This window comes from Meles meles, chromosome 13 (assembly GCF_922984935.1).
Source record: "Meles meles chromosome 13, mMelMel3.1 paternal haplotype, whole genome shotgun sequence".
NCBI lineage: Eukaryota > Metazoa > Chordata > Mammalia > Carnivora > Mustelidae > Meles > Meles meles.
In genome coordinates, this window is record NC_060078.1 from 50,650,855 (window position 1) to 50,663,760 (window position 12,906).

The window sequence follows — 12,906 nt, forward strand, 5'->3', positions numbered from 1 at the left end:
AGAAAGGCCAAGCCTTAAGTGCTCACACCTTGAGAAAAGTATCATAAAGCTACCAGAAGATCCTTTCCTGTTCCTAAGTCTCATGTCAACCAAATATGATTATTGTTACATCCTGTTTGTTAGAGGATAGGTCTTTTTTGAAAAGTAACTGGAAGAGTCACTTCTAGCTTCTAATTAAAGTTAGTCTTAGACCAAACGAAACTCTCAAAGTATCTATTATAATGAAGAGCTAGGTGGATAAAAAGGATGATTTTTTTCCCCTATACATTCTCCATTGTTAGAATACTTTGCATTTTAAAGAATACTCTTGTTGAAGTTAGGAAGTGTAGTTGTGGAAAAAATATTAGATTTGGTACATAAAATATTTTTGGTGGGTTCTTCAAAACAAAACTCACAGAAATAGAGACAGGGGATAGCCTGAGGATCACCTTCTTCAATGGTGGGATTCCTCATTGTCTTATCACTTTCTTAGGCCATTTGTAGTTAGACTAAGCTTTTCTTTTGTGTCCATTTTGGTGTATCATTAATTTAGAAGGCTCATTTTTGCCAGTCAAAGTTTATTTGTGACAGTGATCCTAAAATGTTAAAAGAAGCAGAGCGGAAACAAGGAAGGAAGGAAGGAAGGGAGAGAGACAGAAAGAAAGAGAAAGAGAGGGAAGAAAGAAGGAAGGAAGGAAGAAAGAGAAAGAAAAGGAAACAAGAAATGTAGCTTTGTTCAGTTGAAAGTCTTCTACATGAGGGTCTAACTTAATGCTTGTCTCGCGGTTTATAGCTCTCTCTTATACATTCAAAATTGGATGATGACTAGTTGACATTATCTGAGGATTTAAGTATATTTACTACAAATGAAAAGGATATAGTCATATATATAACAATTACAAACTATTCAGGGTCTGCTGAATATCTTTTAGTTAGCTCTAATTACTTAGGTTTTTATGAGACTGACGCGCTACCTACTGCGCTAACGAGGCACCTATTACTTAGGTTTTTAAAACACACGTCTGTAAAGCTGTATTATGTTAAAAACGATTTTATATAATAACGATGACAGGACTTTATAATATATATTATACTATATATAATATAATATATAATTATATATAATATAATATATAATTATATATAATATAATATATAATATACATCATTTTATATATATGTAAAACATGCACTGCTTTATTTTGTCAGATTGCTTAATATATCGATAGTAAATATTGATCATTTACAACCAGGTTTTATTTTTCTATTCTGGAAAGAGGAAGGGGAAAGAGCTTGGATTTAGCACACCTAAGGGTTTTAGCATTACTGTTCCCTCTGCCTAAAACACCCTTCCTGGGATACTGGTCTGCTTTGTTTCATTACTTCCGGTTCCTGCTCCAATGTCACCTCATCACACTAAAACGCTCCCAACCCTCCCTATCCTCCTTGCCTTGCTTCCCCCTCCTTCCATAACATATATCAGGTATACAGATATGAGATATAGTGGTATATTCTGTATCTCCATATTCATTTGCTTAATTACTGACCACCTCCCCACACTAGAATATAAGCTCCGGGAGGGCAGGGGCTTTGTTCGGTTCGTAACAGTACTTGACGCACAGATCCTTCTGTGCACATGAACACTTATTGGGTGAGTGAACCCTAGGAAATCCTAGGAAAGAGGATGAGAAGACCTATCCATCCTGCCACACTTTGGAAGGATAAGGGCACATCACTTAGTGAACTGACCGACAGGCTACAGGAAGAGATCCGTTCTGTCTTCACTTTGGCTGACACTGAGCACGGAAACAGAAGGCAGCCCTTTTCCTTTCTTTTACGGATGTGTGCCCCTGGCTGGCCAGGCTGTTGGGCAAATCCTCCGGACTTGCTCCCGGCTCCAGTCTACTCACTAGGCTCCAGCAGCCTGCCTGAAGAAGCAGAAGCTTCCTTATCTTGGTTATTATAAAATATGACCTTTCTCAGCTCAGAACCTTGAGAAATACACTTGCTCACAGCCAACATCCATTGAGTAACATTTTCCCAGAACGTACATTACCCTGAGGAGGAACGGAGGCATTGAAGATTGTTGCATAAATGCCCCGGGTCACCTGGTTTCTTCAGGCTCCCTTGTGGAGATGTCCAGATAGGGTTACCTGGAGAGTTCTCTGCACTAGGGCTGGGTCAGCCTACTCTTCTGAGTCAGAATTGAGCTGACACCCCAGCTCTTACGAGGAGGCACTATTAGAGTCCCTTAATCCCTCCTTAGCTTTAATTTCTTTATCCATGTAGCACAAGAAAGCTGTACTTCCTGGTCTCCAAAGGTGACCTTGTATTCTAATGTCCTAGAACTCCTCCCTCTTCTCTACTTTACTGCCACCATTTTGCAGATGGTAATACCGTGGGCCCCAGAAGGGATCTGCCTCACCCAAAGTCATCCGGCTAGTAAAACAGAGGTAACACTACAATTCAGATTCAATGCTCTTCCAACTATGAACTCAAATTTAATCTTCATGCCCCTGGATCTCAGCCTCTTCAGTTTCAAAACTCTTTGGTCATTGAGCCCCTTTGGAGGGAAAAAGATGCCACAGACCACTCAGGTGAGAGGCAGCATCAAATTCCACAGATAGGGGCGCCTGGGTGGCTCAGTGGGTTAAGCCGCTGCCTTCGGCTCAGGTCATGATCTCAGGGTCCTGGGATCGAGCCCCGCATCGGGCTCTCTGCTCAGCAGGAAGCCTGCTTCCTCCTCTCTCTCTCTGCCTGCCTCTGCCTACTTATGATCTCTCTCTGTGTGTCAAATAAATAAATAAAATCTTTAAAAAAAAAAAAATTCCACAGATAGGCTGGGAAAGGGGACCCAGAAGAAAAACCCAAAACCTGCTTATCATCAGTCTCACCCAGGACACTGTGCAAGGACTCTACCGCCAGCTCTCCTGGAAGCTACTTAGTTTGTTTCATTAACTTCTTCATTAATGGTAGACTTTATGGCAAGACTGGATTACACTAGGCCATGACAGAATGCACCAACTGGCACTCCAGGCTTTGAAAAAATGTATTTTACCACTTAACTCACTAGATTTACAACTTTCTGGCAAGACTCACCCCCAAATCTTCCAACCCTTTCTTCTCGAACACTCAGACACTTTTGTTGGACCTAGTTAACCTTCTTTTTTCTTTATTTTCTGTATCTTTTATTTCACTTTATTCTGATACTTATTCCCTGTGAGTGAGGCTGGACAGTACAGGGATTATCTTGACTGCAGAGATGGGGAAACTGAAACACACGGCTGTTAAAAGATGGCTAAATAAAGAGAAACAGGAGCTATCTTATTCATCCATGTCTTCCACATAGCCAGATCTGTGAAACGTACACGAGCAGTGCAGAGCTGTATGGACGGCCACTCAGAAGACAGCATTATTCTAAACACCTAAATCATACTCCTAAAACCTTCCTTACTAATAAAGGAAGCCACCTACGAATAATAACCAAATGTTTCCTTTTTGTTTCGAGCAAAACTTCTGAAGGACAGTCACAAAACAAAAAAGACGCTTAGAGCCAACAACAGGTAGGCAGCAGTTGTCATTTTTCATAGGATTTATAGGAAGCCTCTCCGGAGGGGGTTACAGAACCCGAATGATGACTACGCTTTCCACCGCACTATAGTAAAAATCAGCGGAAAACTCTCAAATACTCCAGAAAGGGACAGATATCATCTTATCTTTAGCATATCATGCAGCAGTAACTGTAACAAAAATGATGACGAAAGCTAATATTCGTGAGCATTTACTAAGTGCCAAGTACCTATTTCCTCATTTAATCCTGCATGGAACCCCCCTGTGAGGTACGAACTATCCAGACACGGGAGGGAACTGAGGCACGGAGAGGAGACGTGAACCAGTCCGGAGCCCCAAGGCTCCAGTCTAGCTCTTCCACACGAGAAGCCGTGATTATGGACACGGAAGAGGCTTCCTTTCCTTCTCTGAGAGGCGGTTTTGTTGTTTAAGGAGCACAGAGCTGCCCTACCATTCTGAAGTCCTTTTCGAACTTGAACGCCCCGCCTCCCGTGGCGCAGAGAGTGGTGTGAAGGCTGGAGAAGTTCTTCTCGCTGCCCATCTGGATGAACCTGTGCATTGCACAGCTGGGGAAGCGGATGAAATGCAGGTTCCCTTTGCGCCCACACATGGTCAGATTTTTCAGTTCTAGGTGGACGTCTCGGATCCCCGTCTTCCCGTAAGCCGTGTTAGAGGTCAGATACTTCCGGATGCTCTTCAGGTTCTCCACCTCCTCTTGTTCCTCTTCGGCTGTAATATCCTTTGGCTCAAAGTAGACCAATTTAACCAGTGTTCCACCGATATCCATGCCGAACCAGGGGAATGCTAGAGGACAGAAGGAGAGTACTGTTGAATTCTATGCATTTAACAAGATGCTTAATTTCTGCATATCCGATCACGAAATGCAGTGGTGTCACATCTGTATGTGCCCTGAACATCCGATGCCCCTACCATCAACTCTATGTGCCTAAAAGAAGAAACACGCAAGGAAGGAGACATCCACCATTTACATGGCGCCCATGATTGTGCCCATTCTCTGTTCAGAGTCTGCCTCTGAGCCTGAGATGAAAAACAGGACTGGGCCGTTAGGCCCATCTCAATTCCCAGGGCTTCTCAGGGCTTGAGTGCCTTCCCAAGCAGAGTACAATTCCAATTCTTAAAGATCTAGATCTGCATACACCATGGTTCCCAAATGCTAACGATTTCATCAGCATCTCGGCCAAAGAAACAGCGATCTGTTCCAACACTGGGGTAAAAACTGGCTGTGCTAGGTGTACCACGGGGTATGCTGGTCTCTAACCCACTTGGCACACTCTTAGGGCACTTTTCAATGACAACTGTTACAGCATTCAATTTTTGCCTTCACAAGCTCATTCTGCAAGACATGAGTCTACTGCTTTAACCTACAGAAGAGGCAAGAAGGAGGAAGTGAGTGGGTTACGAGAGATGATGACTCTACAGCGGCCTAACTCTAAAGAGAACAGCTCCTGTCATAGCTCATTTCTTTCTTCATGAAGCAGAGACACTCTCTTCGCCTCAAAATGGCCTGCTAAGGAGTCCTCCACTCAGCTGTGGGCTAGAAATCACCTTTAGCATCCCGATTCTCATCTCCTCTACCACTTGTTCTGATTTAATTCAGGGCTGCAACCTGGGCATGAGTATTTTCTGAAAGTTCCCTCGTGGTTCCATTCTGCAGGCTTGGGAACTATTAAACCAGAAGAACCATGGCCTCTGACAGACAAGACCAGCAATAAGCATGGCACCCGACCAGGTCTGCAACACAAAGGTATACTTTTGGAGACGACGGTGTGCGCATTTGAGTTTGTGTGTGTGTGCGTGCATGTACATTACATGTATATATATACAAATATATGTAGCAAATCTGCTCGAGATGCTTATCTATAACAGAATTAATTTCCATCATAATAATTTTTTTTGTTATTAAAAGAACAGACTGAGCTCCCTGAACCCCAACTTCATTTAGAGGCGACCTAGAAAGTTAATACTGTGCTGTCAGATGCTCTGCGATGAACACAGAGCAAACCTGAATGAGACTGCAAAATCCGGGGTCTCCCTTTTCATTTCCCTCAGCAGACGCCATGGGCTAAATGTGAAACTGGGATATTAAAGCTGAGTTTAAAGATACAGGGAGCTCAAATGACTTCTTTCAGGAGTTTATTTTATTCAGCCCTGGAGAACATCCATCCGAGCCCTAGTCAAGTTGTGTATTGTCCAACACAGAGAATATGGCCAGGAACACGAGGGAGACTTCCAGCAGTTCTTTTTTCTTAGCCCTCTTCATCAGTCAGTTGGGGACGGTGGGGGGAGAGGTTCATAGTAAGGAGTCATCCCTGTACATGCAGTGTTTTTCTCCAGTACTTCCCTGCGGTCATCTGAGCTGTAATCCAAGACAGGAGCTCCACCCTTGGAAGCAGTAACTCTTAACAAGTATAGCAAACTAAAACCCCAAACTCCCCAAAAGATTAAGAGCAGCAGATTCTACAGACAAGACCAAGGTCGCCAATGTCCTACTGTAATTGCGGAAGTTTGTGAAACAAATCCCACAGTGCAGGTTGGGAAGCTTGCTTGTCCTAGCAGGAGATAATGGAAAACTGGAAGCAGTTCACACCTACCAGTCAGTTCAACTCACAGATGACATTTCTTGGTCCCTTCTCTAAAACTCACGGTCAGCATGGCCCAGAGTGTAGCTAAAAGGTCAAACCTCAAATCAGGATTCACAACTGCTTCCAATAAACAGCAGTCAGTAACCAGCTCATTGTCACTCCCTCCACCTCCCTGGGTCTCAAGTGCCCTACTGTGAAAGAAATGAATTGCAGCAAAAAAAAAAAAAAAAAAAAGAAATGAATTGCAGCAGAATGGTCTCCAGTTCTCTCCCTACTCTAAACTTCCTATGGATTCTTCCAGAAATATATATATGTATATGTGTATAAATCACAACCACACCCAATCATGTAGGCTGGCCAGAACCCCAGTTTTAATCTCCACTGAAAAACTTTATTGGCATGTCAATAGGTGCCTGGGTTATGCAATCAGTGTTGCAGGTATAATCCATTCTTACCATATTAAGAAAGACACCTACTACTGGACAGGATGGGGGAAGTTTCTGGAATATTGCTAGGCTAATCATTTGGAAGAACTCTAGCAGCACCTATTAAAATCAAAAGTACACATACATTTTTAAGCCAGCTAATCCCTCTCCTGGACCATACTTAAAAAGCACTAGTATTTGAGGGTAAGTATAAGAATGTTCATTGCAGGGGCGCCTGGGTGGCTCAGTGGGTTAAAAGCCTCTGCCTTCGGCTCAGGTCATGATCCCAGGGTCCTGGGATCGAGCCCCGCATCGGGCTCTCTGCGCCGCGGGGAGCCCGCTTCCTCCTCTCTCTCTCTCTCTGCCTGCTTGTGATCTCTGTCTGTCAAATAAATAAATAAATAAAATCTTAAAAAAAAAAAAGAATGTTCATTGCATACGACCCAGCAATTGCACTACTGGTATTTATCCAAAGGATACAAACACAGTGATTCGAATGACCACATGCGCCCCAATGTTTATAGCAGCAATTTCATAACAGCCAAAGTATGGAATGAGCCCAGATGTCCACCAACAGATGAATGGAACTACAGGGTATTAAGGTAAGCAAAATAAGTCAGTGAGAGAAAGACAAATACCAGGATCTCCTCATACATGGAACTTAAGAAACGAAAGAGATGAACGTAGGGGAAGGGAAGGAAAAATAAAATAAGACAAAGACAGAGAGGGAGGCAAACCACAAGAGACTCTTAACCCTAGGAAACAAACTGAGGGCTGCTGGAGGGAGGTGGGGGGGGGATGGGATAATTGGATGACGGATATTACGAAGGGCACTTGATGTAATGAGCCCTGGGTGTTATATGCAACTGATGGATCACTGAATTCGACCCCTGGAACTAATAATACACCATATGTTAACTAAACTGATTTTAAATTTAAAAAAAGGGGAGGGGGAGAATGTTCACTGCAGCACCCTTTACAGTGGCCAGATTAAAAAAGAACAAAACAAGGGCACCTGTGCTTGCTTCGGCAGCACATATACCAAAACAGGAGCACCCGGCTGGCTTAGGCAGAAGAGCATGTGACTCTTGATTCATGAGTTCCAGCCCCACACTCGGAGTAGAGATTACTTACGTGAATAAAAACTTCAAAAAGAAAAAAAAAAACATAAAAACAAAAACCTGAAAACAAAGTGCATGCCCTGTAACAGGAAAACTGTTCAATAAATTTATTATTTCCAAACCACGGAATATTGGGCAGCGGCTGAAAAGAATGAGTGAGCTCTATACCAGCTGCCTGCTATCCCTAAGCGTCTGTTAATGAGAGAAGTAAAAGATGCCCAGAAGTACAAATCATTTATTTACCCTGTGCGGTCTGGGGGCTGGGGGAGGACGACTGGAAGGCAGGGAAATAGGTGGAAAGGAGACTCCTATATTTAAGATGATACAAGCCTGCTGAAAGATAGAGAAGGCTATCCCTCCAGGCTGTTAATATCTTTAGCAGGGGGCAGGATGGGCAGGCTGTATGGGTGGAGGCTAGAGATTAGGGGAGGGGATGAAGAAAGTTCTACACTCAGATCATTCAGTACATGCAGAAGTAAAAATGAAAGAAAGAAGAGTTCAGTGACAATGGAAAACAGGCGACGTCCCAGCACAGAATCAACAGAACAAGCTGTGTGAAACCCAGGAAATAATCTAACTCTGTAGTCGGAACCCGGTATTCACTCAGCCACAGCTGTCACCAGCCCTCGGAAATGAAGAGTCCCTTCATGGCTTTTTATTTGGTTGTCTAGTGGTAAGTACAAGCAACTGCAAAGAGGTCTCACTTTTAAAAACGTGACAGGGGACACCTAAACATTTCATAAGTTATTTAGAATCCTGCTGTCTTTCCTGCTTCACCTCCTCATTTCAAAGCTTTTGTTGGCAACCCAAAAAACAGTGGGAAAATGTGTACAGTTCTGAAAATTCAGTTATATTAGCAGTTTTGCTTAAGGTAAAAGGGAATAAAGATCGGAACACTGCTTTAGTTTAAATTACAATAGAAACGGCTTTCTCTTACCTGTGTTCACTTCTTACCTTCATGAAAAAAAATGCTCTTCTATTCACATTTCAATGCTTTTATAGAAACTGTCAGATTTCTGAATGCACAGTTTTATTCATCTCCCTGATATTAAGGGCTGGCTACCTAAATCTTACACTTCCCAACCATAAGCCCTGAATGGAGATAAAAGACAAGGGGAAGGAAGAACATCCCAGTGCAGCTATCATCCATGACTCATGTGTTCTTTAATCCAGAATATCCAAATGCTTTGATAAATTCAGCTGAACCACTGATAAGACTCTGTTCTGTGTTTGCCCGGAGTGATGCTGGTTCTTGATACAGAATGTCTGCATTCACCCTCTACTCCTTCAACCAGATGTCATTTTTTAAGAATTTCTAGAATATTCATCAAAGATGTTCAGCAGAAGACACAGGCTTAAAGGGTACAAGAAGACTTTCACAACTGATTTACTCACTCTAGATGGTTCCTACCACAGTGAGTTGTGCATAAATGAGAAGCCAACATTCATTAAACAAGGGCGACAGATAAGCAGTGGACTTTAGGTCCACCTTCTCTCAGCATATTATAAAGAATCATCATAATAGTAAAGAATAAAAGGAACTATTTCCAAAAGAAATTCTTGCATGGGTGCACCAGGAGACATACACAAAGATGTTCACTGCAGCAATTTTTAGTAATGAAAAACTGTTAACACTGTAGACATCCATCAGTATGTAAATGAAATGTAATATACTTCTATGATGGAACACTATATAGCTATGAGAAGGAACTAGAGTAGTATGTGTCAAGACAGAGCCCAAAAACAATGCTGAAGGAACATTGCTTTAATGGTGAGCCCATGACATATAGATCAGTCACTCCCAGGCCAGAACATTTAATTGGAGGCATGAGACCCTCCAGCGCTTTCCCACAGTGACAGGAAGCATTCCAGATGTTGGCTGATCTGTCAGCTTAGGTCCTGGAGTGAAGACAGAGCCGGTCTTCAATGCACATAAAGCATGAGCATGAAATGAACCTTTGTTCTTTAAACCACCAGACTTGGGTATCGTCTGTTACTGCAATGGACCCTGACCTGACTGCTGCTTGAAACGGAGTGACTTCAACAGCAACAAAAAAAGTCAGGCAGCAGGGAGGGAGGAAACGGATTTTGGAGGCTGGCAAAACATCTGATAAAACCATCATGTGTGATAACTTGAAAGGCAGATATTATACCTAAAGAATTAGTAGATATTGTGGAAGAGACTGAAAGTCAAATGTTAGTAGCATGTGTTGGCTACTGTTGGCTGCATTTTATTTTTTAAAAATTTATTTATTTATTTTTGTAAAAGTAGGCTCCACACTTGCCTTGGGGCTTGAACTCACAACACTGAGATCAAGGGCTGCATGAGCTACTGACTGCGTCATCCAGGCACCCCTGTTGGCTGCATTTTTAAAAGGTGCGCCCAGAAACAAGCTGAGGGTTGCTGGAGGGGACAAGGGTCGGGGGTGTTGGGGTAACTAGGTGATGGGCATTAAGGAGGGCATGTGATGTAATGAGCACTGGGTGTTACATGCAACTGATGAATCACTGAACTCTACCTCTGAAATTAACAATACACTCTATGTTAACTAACTGAATTTAAGTTAAAAAAATAATAGGAATTTATCATTAAAAAAAAACAGTGCACATAGAAAGTACTGGCTGGCTTACAAACAAACAGAGGGTCCATCAAGTTAAGAGTTGGAGGGTTGGGGAAAAGCAGCTGCTTCTCTTCCCCAACAGATAAACAATGAAACCCAGAAATGAGAAAGGTTCTGCATAAGAGAGGACAATTAGCACTTAGCTGTGGGGTGAGGTTCAAAGGAAGAGAATAGGCTCTCACACTCACTCTTAACACTGTGAGAGGGTTACAATGTCTCCAAGCAGAGATTCAGTTAAGATCATGGGTTTTTAGTTAATTCTTTCAATTAGAATACCTCAGGGAAAAAGAGACCAGGGGCGCCTGGATGGCTCAGTGATTAAGCGTCTGCCTTGGGCTTGGGCCATGATCTCGGGGTCCTGGGACTGAGCCCAGCATTGGGCTCTCTGCTCGGCGGGAAGCTGCTTCCCTCTCTCTCTCTGCCTGCCTCTGCCTACTTGTGATCTCTCTCTCTCTGTCAAATAAATAAATAAATAAATAAATAAATAAATAAATAAAATAAAATCTTTAAAAAAAAAGAGAGAGAGAGAGAGACCAGAGGTGTGGCTTCCCCACCAAAGGCTGACAGGTTCAAAGTATCACCAATTAAGTCAATAAAGAAATGCTGGAAGCAAAACTACAAAGGCATCCAGGGAACGTAAGTATGCCAAGGACTGAGGGCTTGGCATATGGAAATAAACTAGAGTTAAACATATAGGAAACTTACTTCCTTTTGAAAAGAGTTTTACTGCCAGAGAACGCCCGAGCCCCCAAACCCCCAAAGTCAGCTGAGAAAGAGGCTCAGCTCCCACAAAGGGCATATTCTTCAGTCTCACCTTAGTTGTGATCCAGGAAGTTATTGGAAAAAGCCAAGGGTTGAAGAGAACAATGGATTGGGGAGCCCCTTTCCGAGAGAACAATCAAGACCCAAAGGGACATCCTCTACCTACAAGTCAGGGAGCCCAGACAGATTTCAGAACTGCTTCAGCATTTTAGGACGACAGAGGACCAATGAATGGAAGTCTCCCATCCACCTCCTTTCTGAATAGGAATATATACTGGGTTTTCCCATCTTTCTTTCACCATTACTTATTTTTTTTTTAAGATTTTATTTTTTTAAATTTTTATTTATTTGACAGAGATCACAAGTAGGCAGAGAAGCAGGCAGAGAGAGGAGGAAGCAGGCCCCCTGCTGAGCAGAGCCTGATGCGGGCTCGATCCCAGGACCCTGGGATCATGACCTGAGCCGAAGGCAGGGGCTTTAACCCACTGAGCCACCCAGGCGCCTCTCACCATTATTTATTAATAAATGATGTGGGGGAGGGGGCACAGCAGGTGGCCTCTCCCAGTTCAGAAGTCTCTGGCTCAAGAGGACAGACATCCAGAGTTGATGTCGAAATCACTTTGTATAACCCTCCCCCCAATTTGGATCCCCCTGCCCATCACCCGGATGCCATGACTGGGGGAGGCTTTGGGGCTGTCTACTTTGGGACAGGAATGCCTGTATTTCGCCTGCAAGGCAATTATCTGGTAATCCGAAGAGTAAATTGTGGTGGTCACTAGTGCGGCTGCCCAAATATTTCTGCTTCTCTTCCTGCCAGGCCCATGGGGTCCGACTGCAGCTCCTGGCCATTTTATAATTGAGCTAAGCAACGCGCCTACTCCAGTCGGTGAGTTGTGCTTGGACGCATGTCTGTCACTTGCTGACAAGAGCACTCACTGCTGCGGTGAGACCCTTCAGAACATCTTCTCTGTGACCAGGACCAGCCAAACCCGAGATAATGACTGTTGTCTCATCTGGGTCAGAGTGAGGATGAGCCAGAATGGAGCCCCAGCCACCCCCTCAATGGGCTGATAGTGTGAATGAGAAATAAATCTTTATTGTTCTAAGGAACTGAGACCTGAAGGTTGTTACACAGATGATTTGTCTATCCTGGGTAGTTTTTGTTTTTTTTTTTATATTTTATTTATTTATTTGACAGAGAGAGTTAACAAGTAGGCAGAGAAGCAGGCAGAGAGAGGGGGAAGCAGGCTCCCCACTAAGTAGAGAGCCTGATGTGGGGCTCGATCCCAGGATCCATGGGACCCAGGCGCCCCATGGAGAAATTTTTAGACAGAAATAAATGCAATAGGACCTACATACCTTTTTTTTTTTTTCCTACATACCTTTTTATTAACGCTCAGCAACCACATGTTTATCAGTGAGACTGACAGTCCCTGGATCTGGTTCTGCAGGAGAGGGAGGGTTCCAGGGAAATAAGCCATATTTTTTTGTTTTTTAAGATTTTACTTATTTATTTTTGAGAGAGAAAGAGAGGATGAGTATGAGTGGGGGGGGGGGCAGAGGGAGAGAGAAGCAGGCTTCCCCTTGAGCAGGGAGCCCCAGGCGGGACTCAATCCCAGGACCCGAGCAAAAGGCAGATGCTTAATGACTGAGCCCCACCCAGGTGCCCAATAGCCAGATTTTGATGGAGGACATATTAGTCAGGATAAACAAATTAGGGGCACCTGAGTGGCTCAGTGGGTTGGGCCTCTGCCTTCGGCTGGGGTCATGATCTCAGGGTCCTGGGATCCTGAGGTGGGGAGCCTGCTTCCCCCTCTCTCTGCCT

The 12,906-nt window shown here is 43.5% G+C and overlaps 1 protein-coding gene across 3 annotated transcripts in view; it reads right to left on the reverse strand.

The window, feature by feature from the left end:
* Positions 1-12,906, reverse strand: part of PANK1 (pantothenate kinase 1) — a 57,812-nt gene that overhangs the window by 19,652 nt on the left and 25,254 nt on the right. For all 3 annotated transcript variants that reach the window (XM_046027124.1, XM_046027123.1, XM_046027125.1), the window contains exon 2: positions 4,001-4,353. In XM_046027124.1, coding sequence (XP_045883080.1) covers positions 4,001-4,353 — 353 coding nt within the window. The remainder of the gene's footprint in view (positions 1-4,000; positions 4,354-12,906) is intronic.